Source organism: Oxyura jamaicensis, chromosome 20 (assembly GCF_011077185.1).
Source record: "Oxyura jamaicensis isolate SHBP4307 breed ruddy duck chromosome 20, BPBGC_Ojam_1.0, whole genome shotgun sequence".
NCBI lineage: Eukaryota > Metazoa > Chordata > Aves > Anseriformes > Anatidae > Oxyura > Oxyura jamaicensis.
This window is the reverse complement of record NC_048912.1, coordinates 14,060,699-14,081,576: the sequence shown is the minus strand read 5'-3', so window position 1 is coordinate 14,081,576 and position 20,878 is coordinate 14,060,699. Positions and strand designations below refer to the sequence as shown.

Sequence of the window (20,878 nt, the reverse complement as noted above, 5' to 3'; positions counted from 1 at the left end):
TCTGTGGCATGTAACAGGGGGCCCAGAAACTCGGGCTGAGGGGCACCAGCACTGAGGGGTTCCCGTCACACCCTTTGTTTCCGTGATTTTCTCCCCCAGCCTGACCTGGACCACGCTGCCCCATCGCCAGGGGTCTGTCAGGAGCCTTATGCCTCCTGGTTGGAAAACAAAGAGCTGTCCTGCTGTTTAAGGGCTGTTGTTAACGTCTTCCCGTTGTGTGCCTGAGAGCCCAACAGTGAAAACTGCTGTAGGGTATCTATTTCTTACAGACTTTTCACGCTATTTTTCACATTCGGAAGTGGCAATTGTAGTAGGATATCTGTTTATCGGGGACTTTTCACACAATTTTTCACGTTCAAAGGCCTGGCTTAATCACAGCACTCGGTCCCAGCATTGGTGCTTCTGCTGAACCAGATCCCCAAACCTCTCCCAGCTCCCAGGCCGCCCCCCTTGCACAAGAAGCCCTCTGAGGCTGGGGGAGCCCCTGGGGAAGAGCAGCCCCAGGTGCCACCACTTGGTCCCAGCGCTGGGATGGGCAGGTGAGGGATAAAAGGGCTGTGTAGGCTGGGGGAAGGTTTGGTGGGTGAGAGTTGTGTGGAAATGGGGCAGCTGTGCTGGGACTAAGCCATTTGTAGGTAAGGTTTTGGCTGGGAGAAAGGCAGGAGAGGCTCCTGCTGCAGGTTATCACTTTTTTGGGGTAGTAATATAATTTTTTTTTCTGGGAGGGGTGCCTGAGCAGCAGACAATGGTAGATCAATGGGGAGGTTGTTTGCCAAAAGGCAGCTGATTATTTTTCAGAAAGTGGGCTGGGCTCTGCTATGCAGGGGATTAGGCTTTGCGGTGCTATGAGCATGGGGCTTGTATAGCTCCTAAGCACGGGGGGCATGTCTGCTCCTGGGGGGCCCTGCTTCATCCTGGGGGCCCACTGAGCTCTGGCCCTGCTCCAGTCCTGTGCCTCTGTCCACTCCATGCGTGGGTCCTGCAGCCATGGCTGGTGTCTCTGTGACACAATTCAGAAGCGCTTTCCTCTTCTGTCAAACCCTGAGGCCCTGTTTTTTTGGCTTCTGCAAAGCAGCATGGCTCTGCTGGAACTGACTTATCCCGGCAGAGCAGTTGCCTCTCAATCCCACATAAAATTATGGGGAGCCGGAGCATATGCACAGCACTGCTGGCATGGCTCTTTGCATGACATCCTCAGAGTCAGCATGACAGTCACATAAATAGCATATGGGACAAGGCATTGCGGATCTGCTGCTTGTTGCATATTATTTACATACATATTCTGTACCTAGCTGATGGTTCAAAGGCATTTGTCTTCCCTTTCATTTTTTTTTTTTTTTCCTTCTTAGTTATGAATCTGTTAGAGACTGGAGTGTTTTCAAGGCAGATAATTCAAAGCTCTCAAAAACTGATGAGAATATATTTCCCTCTGCAGTTGCTTGGAATTTTCAGTAAACATCCATAGCTTCCTCTCCTTAGAAAAAGGGGCAAGGGAGCACTTCTGACACTGCTCAGGTGGGTCAGAACTGCGAAAGCAAACTGCCCAAAAGCAAGTTATCAGGCATCTCTTGCTATTGATCCAAATAACAGCAACAACCTGAGTGACACTACCTTGAGGAAAGCAAGCTCAGAAGGAAGCAAATGGATGCTGAATACCTTGATGCTAGACTTATTTTTTTTCCTTCGGTCAATTTGTTGCTCACTGTGTAAAATGACTTCAGTGCAGAGGTGACAAGCAGGTCCTTGCTCAGAAGGACTTGGTGAAGATTGCCACCTGAGAACAGAGATGTATTTTTCCCTAAGGGACAAGAGGCTAAAATCTGGGGATGAGGCTTGGAGGATCTGCATTTGTCATCTGCTTCTGACTTACTGTGTACCTGTGTAAATCATATGGCGGTCATTTCCTTTTCCTAAACCCTTCCTCTACTGGCATCTGGGCTGGGGACCACAACAATGAGCCCTGGAGGCTGGGTCTCCATACCCAGAATGGTGAGAAACACCAGCGACCTCCCAGGTGAGGGAACAGCAGGAGGAAGGAGGGTTTCTGTTACAAGATTGGAGGGTTTTGCTCACTTCAAAGTTGATGGGTCTGAGATGGAAAAAGGAATGAGGCTGTAAAAAGGAATATAATGTTGCAGAGAGGGTTGTTAATGGCCTCATTCACAATCACCTGAAATGATCAGTCCCTGGAAAATTGCAAATAATGATAGCAAACAATAAAATATCAGTGAAGTGGGTAGCATCGTGTACTCTTTTTCCTGTTAGAGCTTCAGGGATTTTGCTCTAAATGAATTTTTGGTAAAAGCGTGATCCACTCGAATTATTTGTAAGCAGCGAGGATCAGGCTCCCCACTACACATGCTATTCTTCAAAATATGGGTGGCTGCTAGGCTTCAAAATAAGGGCTGTTTATGGCTAGGTCCAAGAGTAGGTGGGATGTACTGGGATCAGGTGTCTGTGCAATGGACTGGGCTCCCACCATCATCCCGCTGGGTGTCCTGAGATCATTTCAAATGTGCTCTCACTGGGAGTCTGTCATGGTGGGGGCATGGCTGGGGACATCCTTCTGCTCCTGTTCCCCTTGGTGGGCTTTAAGGAGCATCCCAATGCAAGTTGAAGTCAGAAGGAATATATATATATATATATTTTCCATGGTGTTTGTTTCCAGGCCCTTGTTTGCACCTTGCAAAAAGATATTTCTTTTTAATATATTAGTTTTGATGTTTAGCATTGCTAAAAAGGGTCTGCAGAGACTTCTGCCACCTCCAAAAGGAGTCTAATGGAGCAAGTACAGAAGCTGCAATGAATACATATTATTGCAAATATTGAAGAAGTCAATGTCCCCCTTTTTTAATAGATGCTATTTCTCATGCTTCAGACTAGTCCATCAGCAATGGAAGGTAGATAATCCACTTCTGGAATCTTTCTCGCCTCGCATTGTTACATGATTTATAACATAGCCAAAGGAAGAGAATTTGTCAGCACCACCTCTGAAGAAATGCTGAATCCCCATGTAGAAGGGACTCTGGGGAGGTGTTCTGGGGCCTGAAGCAATTTTTTTCATTCTGCCCTGACTTTTCATTCATTACGTCCTGCCAGCAACACTGGGGCTGTTTGCCATAGATCTGTGACATTATATAAAGCAGTCTGTTCATAACTGAACCCAGCATCTCTTGTGCAACCTGTGCAGGGGCAAGCGGTGACTTCCCTGTGCTCTTCCATGGCTCAGCCACTCTAGGTATTTTCTGTATTTACTTGCAGGTTTTCCTGCTCTGGAAAATTCTTGCTCTACCTTCTAGCTGTCATGCAATATTTTTTTACACTAAACCCCAGAACCTGGCCTGTTTTTCTCCTTGGTGTTGGGTGTTTCGCTGAATGCTGCGGTGCCTGCTGGAGCTGCTCTCCCATCTCAGCTGCAGGCACAGTGATGTCCCTGCTCAAGACTGACCATGCGAAGGGAGCAGTGATGCTCAGAGACCTTCCAGTGCTCCCTGACGATGCTGGCCTTGGGCTCATCTTTTGTTCAGGAACAGCAAAAAGCAGGAGGGCGTGAGCAGGGAGCTCAGGGAAATACTTGCAGGGGCAAGACTGATGAGGATGGGATAAGGAGCAAGAGGGAATGCTTCTGGGATGCAATCTTGCTGGAGGGATGAATTTGGGACTTCTGAGCAGCTGACTACTGAAAAACATGAATACTTGATCCACAAAATAAGACCTTTTGGCCTTACAAATATTTAATGGCAGAGAAGAAATCTACCTGCCTGTCACATCTGCTTCTCATCCCACCAAACAGCTTGAGCCCAGTTTTATGATGACTGAAGCAAGTGGCATGCCCAAGGGAAATGTGCTGCCAGTGCCATCCCCTTCGATGGGAGAAGGGTGTGTGGTGCTTGCCGGTGGTGGTTGCCTAATTTCTATGGAATGATTAATGTCCAAAGGACAAATTTCACCCACCATTAATGGTTAGGGTGCAAACTTTGCTAATTAGCTTCTGGCAGGTCCTTGGCAGGTGCCCATCTTCCCAGGAGTGGTGGATGGATTTCTGAACCTCTGCTTTCGGGCTGGTCCAGGGCACTCTGCCTGCCCCCTGCCTCGCCTCTCCAGCCCAGGCTCTTCTTTTTGTGAGAAATGATTTCACATCTTGCAAAGTTAATTCTCTGCTCATGATGGCCTTGATTAAACAGATCAGCAAACTGTGCCGAAGGTGGCAAAACAGCTTTGACACAGATATCTTCACCTCCTGAAAGGGAAGGCAAAAAGCTGTGGGCTGATGCTATTACGAAGTGCAGGTGGCCGTGGGCTGTTTTGTGCAAAAGCAGCAAAAATCCTCCGTGATGAGGAACAGTGTGCAAAGTTAACCCAGTTGAAACAACAGTGACTGCAAATATTGGCACTTGGGCTAGATTCGGTTGGAACAGATGAGATTTGTTTGCCCACGGCTGGGTAGGCTATGGGTGGGCTGGGAGTTTTGAAGCAGGTGTTGTAGGTGTGCAGGGAAATCCCGGGGTTTTGCCTCCACCAGCACGTGTCCACCAAACAAGCAGAGAACAGGCATGCCTGGGCCCTGGCTGTGCATCTATAAGCCTCTGGAAATCAGCAAACAAACTGAATCTGCACAAAGGTCATTTCTAGAGCAGTTCTAATCTGCTATGGATATTCAAATTATTTACCCAATTCATCGCCAAGTTTATGTATGGTCTTGGTTTGAGTCTTATTTTGCAGGTATTCAGTGGAAATTTGGAGGGGAAAAATCAGTATTTGCAGTGTGAATGTGTTTTTGAACTGCATGTTGATGTTCTGGATGCTTTCTGTAGATCCAGCATCTGTTCGTAGCGTCATCTGCTGCCTTCATGTGCACTTTCTGGGCAATTATCACCTGGAAGAAGGGTTGCATTTTTGGCCTTTTTTTTTTTTTTTTTTTTTTTTTTTTGGCTTTTGTTACCTTCCTGTCTGCATAGAAACCCTCAAGCAGAAGAGCTGATGGCTTTTTCCAAGAAATAGGCTGGGAGAAGTCCTTTTGGGTCACAGATGAAATCCCGGTGGCCTTCCTTCTCAGCCCTGGTGCAGAGTCCCAGGTGGGTGTGGGGAAGATTTCTGATGAGGAAGAAATCTCTCGAGTCTCCTGCTCTTGAGATGGTGCCTGCCCCCCTCATCCCAGGGGTGCTGAGACAAGAAGACAAGATACAGCGAGGTGTTTGGAAATCCCACTCCTCAGGATTGAGTTAAGATTGGGGTCAAATCAAGTGGAACAGAGGGGTTGGGACTGGAGGTGCAGCACGAATATCCTGGGCTTTCCTGAGTGAGAGGACGTGGCTGAACAGAGTGAGGGAGGAGAATGATTTTGGAAGGCTTTTGTCCCAGACACAAAACACATCTTGGCTCTCAGTAGTCTGAGGTGGCAATCCTGATCCTCTTTTACAGCCCTTATCCCAGAACACTAGGCTTGTGAGGTCAAAATAAGCCCCACAACAAATAAACATGCCGTCTTTGCTGCACTGGATTAGCATAAAATGAGAAGGGCTAAGTGCACTCGTTGGGGAGGGAGCCAGCAGAGCAGAGCTGAATTTACAAGCACTTGTTTCCCACAGATTCCTGGGCTGTCCAGCCAGGCGCTCGCACTGATTTACTGCTGTCCTTCCTTCAGCCTCTGAAAATCAATCCATTAACAATAAAAGTAATGTCTGGTCTAGTATTTATTTCACACTCTCATTAATGGACTGACCAAAAAGCCTTTTCTTCAAACACTCCTGTATCTCACAGGAGGGCTGTGTCTCTGGTTCGTGCTTTTCCCATCAGGTTCCTTGTCAGAGCAGGGACCTGCTTTCAGGGAAGCAGTCAGGAAAATTACCATGCGGTCCCTCACCATTACAGTACTCGTCAGGAAGGTGCAGCTTCTGTGCTAAATATCCCCAGACAAGCTTTAAAAAGGAATTAGAGCAGGAAGGGCAATGTCTGCTGGGCACAAGCACCTCTGTGTTGGGCTCTCTGTGGGCTCTGGAAGAGAAGCAGCATTTGCTGCCCCAGGAGCTCATTTTCCTGTTCTCCATCTCCTTGTGGGCAGTAGCGACATGCCCTGAATTGGGTCTGACCCCTGTATCACTGCACCCCCAAAATAAACTGCTGGGAAATGGCTTCTGCAGGGAAATATGCTGACCGAACCGGAGGGTGAGGCACCAGACCGTGAGGCTCTAGTCCTTACGGTCAGCCTGTCCCTGCTCTGGGACCAGACCCCAAACCCCTTTTGTGCCCTGCTTGTGGGGTGGCAGAGCTTGGCTCGGACCTGAGGCTGTTGGTGCTGATCCCTCAGGGACAGATTTGGGGGCAGGGTCCGCATGGCTCCCCCCACCTTTACACGCTGATCCCACCACTGCAGCTTCTTCAGGACCGCATCCTTCCGAGCTGGGATCCCATGAGCAGGATGCTGTGGGTCACAAACGCCCTTTAGGGAACACCGCTCGCAGGATGCTGGATCCTAACACGCTACCCCCCCCCACACACACCCCTTCCCCCACGGTCCCCAGCCCTCCTTGCATTTTTGTCAGACTTTAGGACAAATTCCCCATCCTGCCTCCCACCTCCCCCTTAGCACAGCATTCAGGGTGCAGGGCAGGGGGCAATTTGCCGGATCGCCCGGCTGCGGGATCCCACCCTAGATAAGGCTGCGGGGTCCGGGGAGGGGGGGGGGATGGTGAGCAGCTCCAAGCGGCAGGGAGAGGACGCAGGTGTGGGCTCGCTTTGCCTTTGCTGGGTTTGGCTTTTTCCTTTTTTTTTTTTTTTTTTTCCTCTTTTTTTTTTTTTTTCCCCCCCCTTCCACCCCCCACCCCCCCCGCATTGGTTTTACGCAGTGGCAGCAGCCAGGCAGCCGGGGCTGGCTCTGCCCAGCCGCCGTCCTCCCTCCTTCCCTCCCTCCCTCTTTCTCTCCCCCCATCCCTCCCTGTTCCTTAAAAACGGGGGCTCCGGGGGTGCAGCCCCCTGCGCTGGCAGCAGCCCTGCCTGCACCGAGCAGCCCCCTGCGGCTGTGCCCAGCCCGGCTTTGTTCCCCCCCCCCCCCAACCCCCCCGGGGTGCCTGGATGCGGTAAAGGGGAAACCCGCACGCAGGTAAGCAGCCAGCGGGGGGCTTGGAATTCTATTTTATTATTTTTATTTCCCCCAACTTTGAGCTTTTCCTGCCGCTTTGCAGGGGATGCCGCAGGGCTGCAGCAGGCAGGGGTCGGGGGGATGCTGGGGGGAGCCCCCAGCCCCGGTTGGAGGCTGCGGTGGCTCAAAGAGGGAGGTAGGGGGGGGGGGGGGGCAAGCTGCCTGTGGGGTCTCCCAGCCCCAGTTGCTTTGGGGGAGGCAGGTTTGGAGCATGCAGATCTGGGAGGGCTGGCATGGTGCAGTCCCCTGCGCCGGCGGTGTGGAGGTACACGGGTGCTCAGGGTGCGCCGAGCTCCGGGGGCTGCAACCCCTTAAAATGCTCTTGGGGAGGTCAGAGGGGGGCCGTGCCCTCCCCAGCGATAAATACATCATCCCTCTCCCGTATCTGTGATCCTGTATTTCATCATCAGACTTCACGCTGTCTCTCCGGTGCTCCAGGTCCTTGGCACGGGCTGGAGGCTCAGGATGGACCCGCTCTTCCCTGCCCACATTTTGGAAGACCCCGACCTGCGAAAGCTGCTGAATGACTCCTCCATGCTGAACCTGAGCTTCCTCCCCACGAACTGGTTCAACAACAGCACGGGGGACAGCTTCCTGCCGCTGAGCATCAAGATCACCATCGTGGTCGTCTACTCCATCGTGTGCATCGTGGGGCTGGTGGGCAACTGCTCCGTCATGTACGTGATCGTCAGGTAGGACCCGCAGGGAGCCGCTGGGGCACATCTCCCCCCTCTGAATCCGTGCTGGGGGCGAGGGGGGAAGCAGACAGGTGCTTCCCCGGTAATTGCAATGTGCTTCAGGGGCAATGATGTGGCGTTTGTTGCAATGTTTTGGTTTTATTTTGTTTTTCTCCCTTCCCAGGCGTGATGAAGGTTCCCACCAGCTTTCAGCTGCCCTTTGGTGCCTCCTAAAGTTTAAGCCAGAGAATGGAACAGAGCGTTCAGATCTGCTCAAAAAGTGGGGCTTTTTGCAAGCTGCCGGGCAGGGAGCTGCAAGTCCCCGGGGAGGGCAAAGTGCTGGGAGCATCCAGCTGCTGGGATGTGCCTGGTCCTCGAGGGGACACCTCCCTCCTGCGTGGTGTCTGGCACCCAGCTGCAGGTGCTGCTCCATCTGGGAGCTGCCCTTTCCCAAAGCTGAATTTAATTCCAAGGGAAAGGACTTGATGGGAGGCTCAGTCTTGCTCTTACAGGGGAGAAAACAATAGATGTAGCTCTTCCAACTCTTTGGGAAAATAAGCGTGTCAGGATGCTGCAGAGATGAGGACGGTTCCTGGCTCAGATGGGCTCCTTGCTCCGGAGCTGGTAGAGCAGGGACCTTTGCAGAGGGATGGAGCAAGGGGCTCCAGCATCACTGGCTGACCTCCCTGCATGCTCCTGGCACCTTAACTCTCCTTGCCCTGGGATCAGAAACCCTCTTCCCCCCTGTAAGTGCAAAAGGAGTTCCTGCAACTGTCAGGGCTATGATTATATCAAACGCCAGCAACCCTTCTCTGATCTCCGTGCCCTGTATGCTAAGGAACCAGCTTCCATCCTAAATAGACATCTTAGCAGGTTCCTGGTGCAGGTGGATGCTGCCAGCACAACAAGGACAGGGTAAACTTGTTTTCTCCTTCACAAAGATTATCGCAGGTCAGCGGATGGAGGCTAAATCTCTGCTACAAGGGCAAGGGGACGTTTCTGTTCATCAGGCTGCCTGTCAGCTCCTCCTGGGGACGAGCTCACGGCAGGGAGAAGGGCTCACATTGAACAGACGAGGCTGGCAGTGCAGCCATGCCACGTCTGGGTAGTTTGTAGCTGTTTTCTGTAGTAAAGTCATCTGAGTGGGCACAGTGTTTGTGGGCACACGTGAGAGCAGTCAGTAGGGAATGGGCGAGGGAACTCTGGTCAGGGCGGACGTGTGCTGTGCCTGTGCAGGGCCACGCTTTCAAAATGCTGGCTTCAGGTTTGATCCTCGTGGCTTGGATACCTTGCAGGTGGATAAATGGAACCAAGAAAAAGCAGGATTTAGCCCCAGAATTTCCCCTGGAACTTCTGACCTCAGTTTTTACTCATTTTAAACAATAGAAAACTCAAGACAAGCATCAGCCCCCATCCACCCAACCCTCTTCCCTTTCTCCCTGTTCCCTTTTACCTAGTAAAATCCTGTATATACAGACTTAACTGTTCATTTACTCTTTTTTTTTTTTTTTTTTTTTTTTTTTTGTATTGATCTGTGTTTTTTCCCCCAATATTTCTATGTGGTCCTTGAAAGGACCACTTGAATAATGTGTACTGGAGAGGTTATAGCTGAACTAAAGCATCTGTAGGTGAAGCTGCTGTTTCCCTCTGGCTCTCCCCATCGGTGTCACCTGGAGCTCAACCCTGGCTGAGGCTAACACTGAGTTGCACCCAGGAAAATGACCCTTCTTGGTTCAGTGAGTAATTGCCACTTCTGGTCATCCCTGCCAAGGATTTTTTCCTTGCCCTTACCCTTGGAGCAGATGTGATAGACCAAACTCTGTATCTCAAACCTGACCATGTGCAAGTATGTAAATTCATATGTAGCTGCCAAATTAGCGGACACGTGGGGCTGCTGCTGGCCCTGCTGACTTCTCCAGCACAGGTTTTCTCCCAGGACTGGAGCCTGAGTGCTCCTGGGCTTCATGATTTAAATTGCATCTTTTTCTGTGGGCTTGAAAGCTGGTTGCTGGCAAGCCAACGTGGGATTTGGGGATTCTCAAAAATATCTTCTCTTCCATTAATGGGAAAAAATGGCAAACCCACTATGGTGGATCCTACAAATACTGTTTTCATCCTTCCTTTCACCAGGGATAACAAGATTCAAGACAATACCCAAGCTGTAAGAAACTGGTGTGCTATCTTCCACAAAAAAAGGAATGATTTGGTGATGTAGGCAGTAATCGTTTCCTGTTTTTTATGGAGTAGGGGAACACAGAGTCTAATATCAGCACTCAAGAAAATTGGAGCCTTCAGGAAGGCTTGTTTGTTCCTCTTGAATGAGGCTTTTGCAGCTCAGGGAAAAGTTTAAAATCTCCTGGTATTTCAGACAAAAATAAGAACTCAAAGCCTCCTCTGGGTTTTCCCCTCTGTTGTAGAAGCCAACCTACATCTCTATTATATTTGGAGTCGTTTAACATTTGGAATGATTAATTTGTAGTGACAGTCACCATGTGACTGCCAATCCCCTCCTAGTGCTTCAAGAACTAATTGGATAAGACCGAGAAGGGCCCTTGTCAGGAGCACAATTTCCTGGACAGTAAAGGGCCTATTGTGGAAATCTGCCTCGTCTGCGGCTTTGTTCTGCTCGCTCATTGTGGAGCTTCTTGCCAGTTGAGATAATGCCTCGCCTCCCTCCCTTCTTCTGCTGTTTGTCTGCTCTCTTCTGCATATATTTCCTGTGCTGCTTTTAATGAACGTGCAACGAGGAGTTGAACAGCACGACACGGGGAGGGTTTTGGGGAGAGAGTGGGGGAAAACAGGCTGCTGGAATCCCTTATGAGTGAATTGTGCTATGTTGGATGCTCAAGATCTTTGTTTTCAGGAAGAAAAAAGGGAGATGACTCCAAAAGAGGGAGATGCGTTGTTCTCACAGTGGTGCTGCTGAGGCTGGGCCATGGGTTGGGGGCGATGCAGACCCAGCTAGCTGCCCAGCATCTCGAGGGGCATGAGGACAACCACAGCATTGCAATGCAGGGACTAAGACCCCAAGCCTCCACGGCCCCTGGTGTGCCAGGGAAGGGGAGCAGGGCCACCACAGAGCTGCTGGCTTGGGAAGCCCTCCTGTCCCTTCTCCATCCCAATGCTGCAAGGCTCAGCAGTGATCATCTGGAGGACTCCCTTCCTCGGTGCTGGATCTGCTCAGCTGGGACAACCTCCCTGGGAGGGATGCTTCATTTCTGGGGCTTTTTGCCATGGGTTCTTCATGGGATGGAGGAGGACAGCTGCCTCCCTCTGTGCCAGGGCTCCCTCCTGGTGCAGCAGGGCCCAGAGCCCTTGGCAAAGCACTGGGGCTGCTCAGCTCTCCCTGATGATGAACATGGTTTCAGAGCAGTTCAGGCAGCTCTTTAGGCAGGTTGGGGCTGTCAGACCCCTTCCCTTTATTCACTGCTTGCGGGTGAGGCTGCAGAAGGAGGGCCGGGATGCTGCAGGATGCTGAGGAGCACGGACAGGGCTGCACCATCCGTCCTTCTGCTGGAAACCTGCATCGATTCCTGTGAATGGGGGGTGAGGGCAGCTGGCTGTGATGAGTCTGGGAAAATGGAGTTAATTAGGAGGTTTCAGAGATGCTGATTTCTTAATAGAAAGCTTTCTAATGGGAGAACGTTGACCAGCTGCATGTCTCGGAGCTGAAATTGAGTGAGTGTTTAATGCGGTGCGGAGCCAGCGGATGCCAGCGAGGCCATCTGAGACCTCTGCTCGCTCTGGATCTGCCTCTTTTTAGTTTTCCCTGGTTAAACAAAACCGAGACAATTGTTGCACTATGTAGAGAAGGGAAACCCATGCCAAGGGGTCTGTACAGAATGATAACAGTGGGAGGGAGAGGCTGTGGGGGATGGATGTGTGGTCCCCTGCCTTGCAGGTCCCCACGGACCTGGGCAAGTTGCCCCCTGGGCCAGGGGCTTGGCCACAAGGCTTGTGGCAGCCCTGCCTGTCTCCTGCTTGCAGCTCCGAGGCCCATGCTGTTGTTTTCGCCTGGCTTTGGCAGGATGAGATGAAGGGAGTCACCCATGTGCAACAGTAATTGAGTGATGCTTAATTTGGGACTTGGTTCCTAGCGCTTTTAGGGGCTGAGCAACTCCCAGGAGCAGGGACGGCATTTAGGGCTGGAGCAATTCAGCAGGGGTGGATCCAGCATGTGTACACAGGGTTGAGAGCATCCTGCTGCAGAGCAGGCATTGGCAAACACCCTCCTGAAACCAAAGGCTGCCCCGAGCCCCCCTGTGAGACCCTGGGTCAGCTGCAGAGGTTTTTTGCAGCAGCAGCCCAGCCTCTGCCCTCAGCATGGCACCAGTCGGGGCCACGCAGTGTCCCTGTCCCCGTCTGTGCTGGCTCCTGACACCATTCCCCAGAGGCTCCTGGAGGGGAGCACCGCTCATTTGTCAAAGCTGTCACCCAGACTCTGTGCTGAGACTCAAAGGGCAAGAAAATCGCCCGTCCCAAAGCCGTGGTGCTGGCGGCAGCCTCCTTAACCCCTGCTCGTCAGTCACCATCCTGCCAGGTAATTAATAAGCTTTTATGTGCCAGTGGTGCTGGCTGCTTTTGTGGGAGCATCTGGCTTCGTAGCCCAAAATGCTTTAAGCTCGCTTCATAAATTTGCTGTCTGTTTGTGGCCTGTTGAACCAGTAGGAGCAATCAGGCTTAGACTGGGGAAGAATTTCAGGATGAGCTGGCTCTGAAGCAGTGATTGGAGTGGCAGGGACGTGCAGGGCACCGTGTGGGTGTGCACCAGGATGGTCCATGCCAGATCAAATACCAGCTTTGTACAACCTATGGGCTATGGGCAGGCTGGGAGGAAAGATGTCACTGGACTGGTGCTGTTTTCCACCATCATGGTTGGAGCAGCTCTGCAAAAACCCTCCTGAGCCTCTTCTGCTGTGTTTTGCTTCCCTGCTTCTCTGCAGATCTCTGCGTGTCCGGGAAGGGCAGTGAAGGCTGGTAGGGACAGAGGGAGCTGCTCGAGGGAACAGCACTGTCTGCATCCCAATGAGCCGGAGTTGGAGCATCACCACCAAAAGGCTCGAAGAGGCAGAGGGCGCATGGAGGTGATGCTCATGGCTCCCCTGGGCTCGAAGGCTTTGCTCTGTCCCCTCTACCCTGGTGTCTGCAGCCCCATTTCAGCTTCTGGGGTTGGTGCAATGGGTTGGTGCTTACCCCTGGGGCATCTAGAGCAGCTTGTTCTGTGGTAGCTGGGTGGACAGGAGGAGCGATGCCAAAACAACAGCTTTGCAGCTTGCCCTGAGGCTCAGCCGGGGCAGAATCCATCCATCCCTGCCAAAAGCAAGACCTCAAAGCCCAGCACGTAGAAGAGCTGCTGCCTCCCCACCTCCTCCTCTCCCCAAGCTGCAGGTTCCCTACCGTGAAGTATTTGCCTCGTGTGCTGCTTGGGGCCCACTTAGCAAAAAGCAGGGGGAAACCAAGCGCTGAGCTGCTGTCCCCACGCTTTTCCTCCTAGGCTTCGGTAGCTGGGAGAACATGAGAGCAGAGCAAAAGGGATTATGTCTGCAGCAAAAGCGGAGCAGGATGGAGAGCTGAGAACTGGCAGGGCTGCCCTGCGGGAGATGCTCCATTAGGAAATTACCTCTGTGACCAAGAGCAAGAAAGTGGCTCAGCAGGGAGGTGATGTCCTCGGGGAGGGGGGGGGGGGGGGGGTGGGACCGGGGGCTTTTCGAGTTCAGGGTGTGCTCTGGGGGGGTCTTAGATGCCTCCTACAGCCTGAGAGTTTTATTTTTTTTTTTTTTTTTTTTTTTTTTTGTGCAGATTAAGAAAGAGAACACACTCAGTTCCCAGGGGGGAAAGAAAAGGAAGGTTAATCCACAGAGAAATGATTAATTGATTTTTGTTTGTACTGAACATTCTGGAAATGTTTGGGAACATTGGTTTGTTGGGATGATGGCTGTTGGCTCTCAGCGTGCAGAGAGAAGCAGAGCTAGAAGTAATTAATTAGGTGTAAATTAATTTCTCCACCTGTTAAAAGCAAAAAAATGGGCTCAGAATCCACTTGAAGGTCAACTGAAGGAGGCAAATGGTGGGCCAGCTGCCCCAGCACATCCCCCCTTAGATGTAAGGGGATTGTTGCTTGTTTCTCAGGTTTCTCAGAATTCCCTTTCTTATTTTTTTCCCTCTATGTGATTAAGTGGGCCATTTTTTTTCATTATTATTATTTTTTTAATGCAGTTGTTATTCCCGTAAGTTATAACATCAGTGAAAGAAGCCAGAGTTAGAGGCATGGTGATGAATTGCCTCTGTCCTTGCATCCTGGAAGGATGGACTGGAACAAGATTGACCTTTGGGAAGTCAAGATCAGCCTGGTCCGAGGGCAAAGGGGCAGTCTACAGCTCCCAGGAGTCATTTGCTAAGCCAGTCTTAGGTGACTGAATAATTTCCTGAAGCCTGAGCTGACAACACTTTTATGCAGCTTCCAGGTTGAACTGGTTTTGCGAAGTGTATTGCTCGGTCATCCCGTCGAGACTGGAAAGACACTGGTATTTTTCCTTTGCTGCTTTTGGTTATATAAATTATTCTGATCTGCAGAGGCTTTCTAAGAACCCATCACTTGCTTGGTGGCTGTGATTTCTGGGCCAGGAAGAGCCTGATTCAGGCTCACGTGGGGCCATCAGGTGCTTCTGCCAATGTTCACCCGCTCCAGAACCTTCCTTTGGCTTTCAGGGTCAGAGGTGGGCTCCTTTGCTCCTTGGCTTTGCTGTCCTGACTTAATTTGACCAAAAGCTTTTCAGGTCAGATCAGACCCCATAATATTCTACTGCCTAGCAAAGTGGAGATAGTGCAGTACTTTATGGGTTTCAGTGTTGCTCCCGAATGAACTTGCCCTCTATTAATAACATATCATTGCCTGCCATGTCTGGCAACACTTGTGCAAAGGCCATTAGTATAGTAAATGATAGATGAACTGAAGTTTTAAAATAATGCCAGCGCTTTGGCTCTCCGTGTCCATGAGAGGAGCATCCTGGAGCTGTAAGGTTAGGCTCAGTCACAGCTGCACGCTCTGCATGCATCCTTGGGCAGCTGATCACATCTTTCCCAGCATCACTTCCCATGTGTGAAAAGGAGATGACCAACACTAGAGCAAGGTGAAGCTTTTGGGGCCGTCAGTTCATGCGATAAAAGCAATATAATACTGACAAAAACCCTTTGGAGTTTGGCTCATATCTATATCTCCACACTGTCTCTTTCCTTAGGAAGATCCACAGTGATACTTTGATGTCTGATACAAATCTCATTCCTCACCAGCGCTGGCCATCTCACCCAGGTCTTACAGCTCATGTTAGCCATCGTCTTTGGCTACGAGCCTATACAAAATGGCTAATCAACTTATCCCTGGGCCATATGACGCCTTTCAAACCAGCTTACTGGCTAAAGCTCTCACCAGTATTTAAGGTAATGAAGCCATATGTGATGAAATTCTAGATTAGTGTTATTGAAGTCATTTTTCAAAAAGCATGATAGGAGTTGAAAGCCTCAGGCTTTCATTGTCCTTCCATGCGATCTATGGGAATAAGCTTTTCCTGCTCATGAGACTGTGTTGGAAGCACCATTTTTGTCACTGCAGAAACTGGGAATGAGCTCATGGGAGGTAGAAAGGAAGGGGCAATGTTCAATCTCTCTTCCATTTTATTTATTTATTTTTTTTTTTTATTTTTGGTTAGAAAAATACAGCATCTTCTTCCTACCATGGCAGAACGCCCTCTTCATCAGACTGCGGTGCCTTACCCATTGCTCATCAAGGGCAGCTGGAGCTCTAACCATTGCTCGCTTCTACATTTCAGATTCACCAAGATGAAGACAGCAACCAACATTTACATCTTTAACCTCGCTCTGGCTGATACCTTGTGTCTGATGACCTTACCCTTCCAGGGTACGGACACATTCCTGGGCTTCTGGCCCTTTGGCAATGTCCTCTGCAAGATTGCCATCTCTATAGACTACTACAACATGTTCACCAGCACCTTCACCCTGACAATGATGAGCGTTGACCGCTACATCGCCATCTGCCACCCGATCAAAGCCCTGGACATCCGCACTCCCCACAAGGCCAAGGTGGTGAACGTCTGCATCTGGGCGCTGGCTTCTGTCTTCGGCATCCCGGCGATGGTGATGGGATCTGCAGAGAATGAAAACAACGGTCAGTCAAAAGGCATCCGCGGTGGGAGATTTTGATGGCAGTGGGCACAGAGGCCACGGGTCGGGGAGCCATTTGAGAGGGGCAATCAGTGGACTAAGCTCCTTGCTGTACAGCCATTTTATCCCTTGCCTCTTTGTCTTTGCCTCATTGCTATTTTTTGTTTTTCTGTTTTAAGCATGCCTAACCAAACAGAAAGTGCAGATGTTTCTGTTCTTGACATGGGTTTGCCGATCTTTCTCTCCTTTCTACTTTCCCCTTGCAGAAATCGATTGTCTAATTAAGCTCCCTTCACCCGTGGATTACTGGGATCCAGTGTTTGGTATCTGTGTCTTTCTCTTCTCCTTTATGATCCCCGTGTTGATCATCACCATTTGCTACAGCCTCATGATCCGACGGCTCAAGAACGTCCGCGTGCTCTCAGGCTCCAAGGAGAAGGACCGAAACCTGAGGCGCATCACCCGAATGGTCCTGGTGGTGGTGGCCGTCTTCATAATCTGCTGGACTCCCATCCAGATTTTTGTGCTGGTCCAGTGCTTGGGTGCCAAGGCAGAGAGTGAGCTCGAGCTGGCCATCTCCTGCTTCTGCACGGCACTGGGCTACGCCAACAGCAGCCTGAACCCCGTCCTCTACGCCTTCTTGGATGAGAACTTCAAGGCGTGCTTCAAGAAGTTCTGCTTCCCCAGCGCCTTCAGGACGGAGCTGCAGATGTCCAACAGGATGTGCAGCATCGCCAAGGATGTGGCTTATGCCTGCAAGAACTCGGAGGGGACTAACAATCCGGCCTGACTAGGCATGGAAATTCCCATGGTGGCTGTCGCCCAGCAGAGTCCAACCACCCCCACGTCAGAGCTAACTCAGATAACGGCCCTTTAGCAGGGCCTCGGAACTGAGAGGCAAGAAACCAAGGAAATAATTTTGGGGGTTGGGAAAATTGGACACTGCAAGAGCATGCAAAAAAAAAAGGCGGTTTGATGTATTTTTAATTCCAGTGCACGCTGCACTGAGGAACATCTTTAAACTCAGCCTTTTGATTCCTGTGAAACCCTGATGGTGTGCTACGCTATGGAGAATTCAGGATTTAAGGGTTTAAAACAGGCATTGCTCCTGCATCTTACGCTTCTGCTGCTGGGAGACAGACAAAATGCAGACTATTCCATTTCTTTTTCTCCTCCCTGAGTTGAGACTATCGGCTCGTGTGGCTCACCAGGTAGCTCGTGTGCAGTTTTATTCCTGTGGCACTGCTCTGAAATGAGACTTCGCTGAAGCCAAAGTGGGCAACGGCTGTCGGAGCAAACCCAAAATCATCTCCAGGATGAGTCACCATGAGGGGAAGGCTGCAGGGAGGGAGAGGAGGGAGCAGAGCTGGCAGAAAGGGAAATTCAAGCTGCCAGGAGCCGGGGCTCGAAGCCTCGGGTGGACAAGAGCAGCTCCTGGGGACGGAGCTCTGCGGCAAAACCCTCTGCCCGAACGGGACGATGAGGAGGGGCTGTCAAAGCTGACGAGCACAGCTCAGAAGAGGAGGAAGAAAAGACAGATGAAATAAACACACATGCTGCTATCACTTTTTTTTTTCTTTTTTTTTAGCACTGTATTTCCATTGTAATAATGGACAGAATGTCTGTATATACGTGTAAGCATCTCTGTATTGCTATGGGTGCAGCTATGGCATAGGATTTTGGCTTGCCAAGCATGCCTTGGTGACCCTCCTCGCTGAGAGGGGGGAGGAATGAAGTGGCCTATATATACATGTACTTATGTATTGGGAAAAGCAAGTTCAGAGCATCAGACCGGCAGCTCCTCCAGGAGACAGGGGTGTTTCTGGTGTGAAGGGCAGCCTAAAACAGTCCCACCTGCTCCGTGTCAGATAAACAGTGTACAGACCATACAAAAAGCAGTTAGTTTATTATTATTATTATTATTTTTATCAAAATGACATACGTGATGCTGAGAGAGTTGGGGAAACGCTGCCGAGGCACCACCCCTCCTGCCAACCAGACTGATTTTCCTCTCCCAAAGCCTGGTGTAAAATGAAATTCAGGAAATACTCCCGAAGAGTTTAACCACTGAACGCCCTCTGCTCTGGCAGGGACAGCAGACTTGTGTTTTTGTAGCACAACAGCCCCGGGGAGCCTTCAGGAGAGGTGGCTGGTGGTGCTGATGGGGGAGTGAAGCAGCAACCTCTGCATGGAGAGGGGAGGTCAGCCCCAACACGAGAAACGGCAGCATCGGCCAAACTGTACAGATTTCACCTGAATGTATATTTCTTGTGCTCTGGTCTATGAGATTCTGTATTTTTAATGTATTGATTTGCCAATATTTTGATGCTGTCATGTTCTTTATATATGCTGTACAAAAGAATCCAATGTTATATTTCTATGTAGAGTGTTTCCCCTATGGTTGGGCTTAAAATATAAATTATAGATGCAATTCCAGTGTCCCATGGATAGGACCCAGACCCCTTGCAAATTGTGCAAGCTGGAAGGATTTTCACGCTGTTTACTGCTTGATTGGGAATCTGGAGGGGTACCAGAGAAAACTTTACAAGTAGCACTTCCCCTGAATAACCTAGGGAGAGGAGGAGCTCTGGGCACTTTAAGCACTTTGCGATGGATGTTTGTCCCCTTGCACTCGCCAGGAAATCTCGTACAGCCCCCGGGCATGTAAAGGAGACTGCCCACGACCACGCTGCTCTGCCTGCGGCAAAGTGAGCATCGAGCATCACCTTGGCACGGGGTGCTGGGTGCACGTGGAGCTGGGACAAGGCTGCTGGGCTTCTCCTGCAGAGCCGTGAAGGAGCAGGAGGGAGCTCCTTAGTTCAGGCTCAGCAGCAGCCATGCTCTCTTTGTAATTCCTGGTTGCGTTTTTAAATAGATTTATGTCCTCTGAAGATATCCCAGTGTTGGGCATTTTTTATAAGGGTTTTGTTATAATGACTATGCTGCAACAATCCCGCGTAATCAAGTACCCAATAAATGTGTGTTTACTGAGCTTTTGGGTAATTCTGTGGCCCTTGCAGTGAATGTGTTTAGGCATTCTGTTCAATGCTCAGTGGAGTTTGTTATATGAACAACAAAACCTGGAAGCAAAAGCTTTATTGTACTGTGCCTACAGAGTTAAAGGCTTGTGATCGGCCGGCCGGCTGGAGCACAGGCTCTTTAATTCCCCTCTGAAATGGTTGTGTTGATATGATTTTACAATTACCGCAGTGTAAGTGACAATTTCCTAGGTGGCTGCTTGTGTGCTTTAATAAAGGAATATAAAACCCCATGTACTTGGAACGATGAGGAGTCTGGAAGCCTGAGCTGATCAGCGGGCTGCTTGCTGGGGTGCCTGCACCTGAGCTTATTCCTCCAGCCCAAACCACTGCTGAGGGCATGCGACACCACCGAAGCGCCCAGTCCCTTTTTACTGAGGTCAGTGTGGATGTTTATTACGCTGGCTTTGTTTGGAGGCAGACGAAGATGTGAAGAAGCTACAAAAAGGGTGGTTGGAGAGGGACGTGAGCTGCCCACACCCCGCAGTCTCTGGGTCCCAGTGCAGACAGGTCCCACAGGGCACCGACTGTTAGGGTTCAGGGCTGGAACGAGCCCTTCCCAACCCCCTGCTGCCTCTTCTCTGGGTTTACAGGGCTGGGCAGGACCGTGCAGACTGGGGAATTACAACACCGCTCTGAAAACAAAGCCAAAGCAATATTCGGCAGCCTGCAAAGATGGATTATCTAGTGAGATGTGCAATAAGGAAAGTGTCTTCTCTGCATGGAGATCAATATTCCTACCCGGGCAGGTAAATATCAGCAGAGGTTTCTTTATTAACAGTGGGGATTTTTTTTTTATTTTTTTTATTTTTTTAAAAAGGAGAAAATCGGTGAGGAAAAAAAAAAAAAACTGAAATCTTTATTGCTTTTCTAGTTCAGTTAATTATAAGTACCCAGGGGTGAGTTCTTATGGCAAAGCCATAAAATAAAACACTTTATGCAGTATCGTGGAATTTATTAACGTCCTAAGCATTCTCCCTGCTGCTGCTGGCTGTGGAGGCCCAGGGAGGGATGAGCTGAGCTCTCCCCAAGGACTCCCCTTGGCTCACGGCACCGGCACCTCCGGGCAGAGCTCTGGCTTTTGAGGGATGCTTCGCTGTGCCGGCGCCACGTCTCCTTTTGCCTCTGCCTACGCTGTTCTGCTGACGACTTTCCCCCAGTACGAGCCACGATTTCTAAAAGCAGCAATAAGGTGCCGAATCTGCACCTCGCTTCAGTTCAGGTGGTTTTATGCCGTGGGAAGAACTTACCTGGGGAGGGGCAGAGCTGCCTTTTACTGAGCTGCAGATTAGACTGAGGGTCTCTGGGTCAGGTAAGTGTTCACTTGAAGTCACCCTCCTAATGCCCACTGCCCCTGGGAGCCACAAAGCCCTTCGGCATCTGCAACTCTTGCCCCGATAAAGACGTTATCTAATGCTGTGAGGTTGCCGAGGCTATATTTCCGAAATGTTTTTGTGAGGAGCTAGGCTGTAAATACGTCTCTCTCTTTACTTATTTCTTTATTTTCCCCCTCCGGAGGAAGATTTGTTAGCTCCTTAAGGAGCTGGAGCTGGGCTCTGATCTCTCGCTGGGTACTTGGGGTGCCGTGGCTGGGTGCTTGGAGCAGGATGCCCCCCATCCCGTGCTGCTCTGTAGGGAGGTGGGTGTGCTGTGCTGCTGGAACCTCCTTGTTTTAATGCCAGGGGGCTGCAGAAGCAGCTGGTGCTGGCGCAGCCCTTGCTACCTGCTCAGAAGAAAAGCCTGGCAGCAAAGCAGCCTCTGCCAGAAACGCTATGCTTTGCTTTCCCACTCATTTCCCCGTGCTTCCCTTCAGCTATTTTTGTGGGTATTTATGTCTGAGCAGAATT

General features: G+C 50.5%; 1 protein-coding gene across 2 annotated transcripts; it reads left to right on the top strand.

Moving 5' to 3' along the window:
- The first annotated feature begins 513 nt into the window (after positions 1-513).
- On the top strand, positions 514-19,268 carry OPRL1 (opioid related nociceptin receptor 1). 2 transcript variants are annotated; one of them, XM_035344018.1, is made up of 5 exons: positions 514-635; positions 4,959-5,075; positions 7,549-7,815; positions 15,642-15,997; positions 16,260-19,268. In XM_035344018.1, the coding sequence occupies exons 2-5, from the start codon at positions 5,029-5,031 to the stop codon at positions 16,781-16,783; spliced, it is 1,194 nt and encodes a 397-aa protein (XP_035199909.1). In that variant the 5' UTR covers positions 514-635; positions 4,959-5,028; the 3' UTR covers positions 16,784-19,268. The 2 variants fall into 2 exon arrangements, with proteins under 2 accessions (XP_035199909.1, XP_035199908.1); XM_035344017.1 differs by having other exon boundaries at positions 7,549-7,830.
- The last annotated feature ends 1,610 nt before the right edge of the window (positions 19,269-20,878 follow it).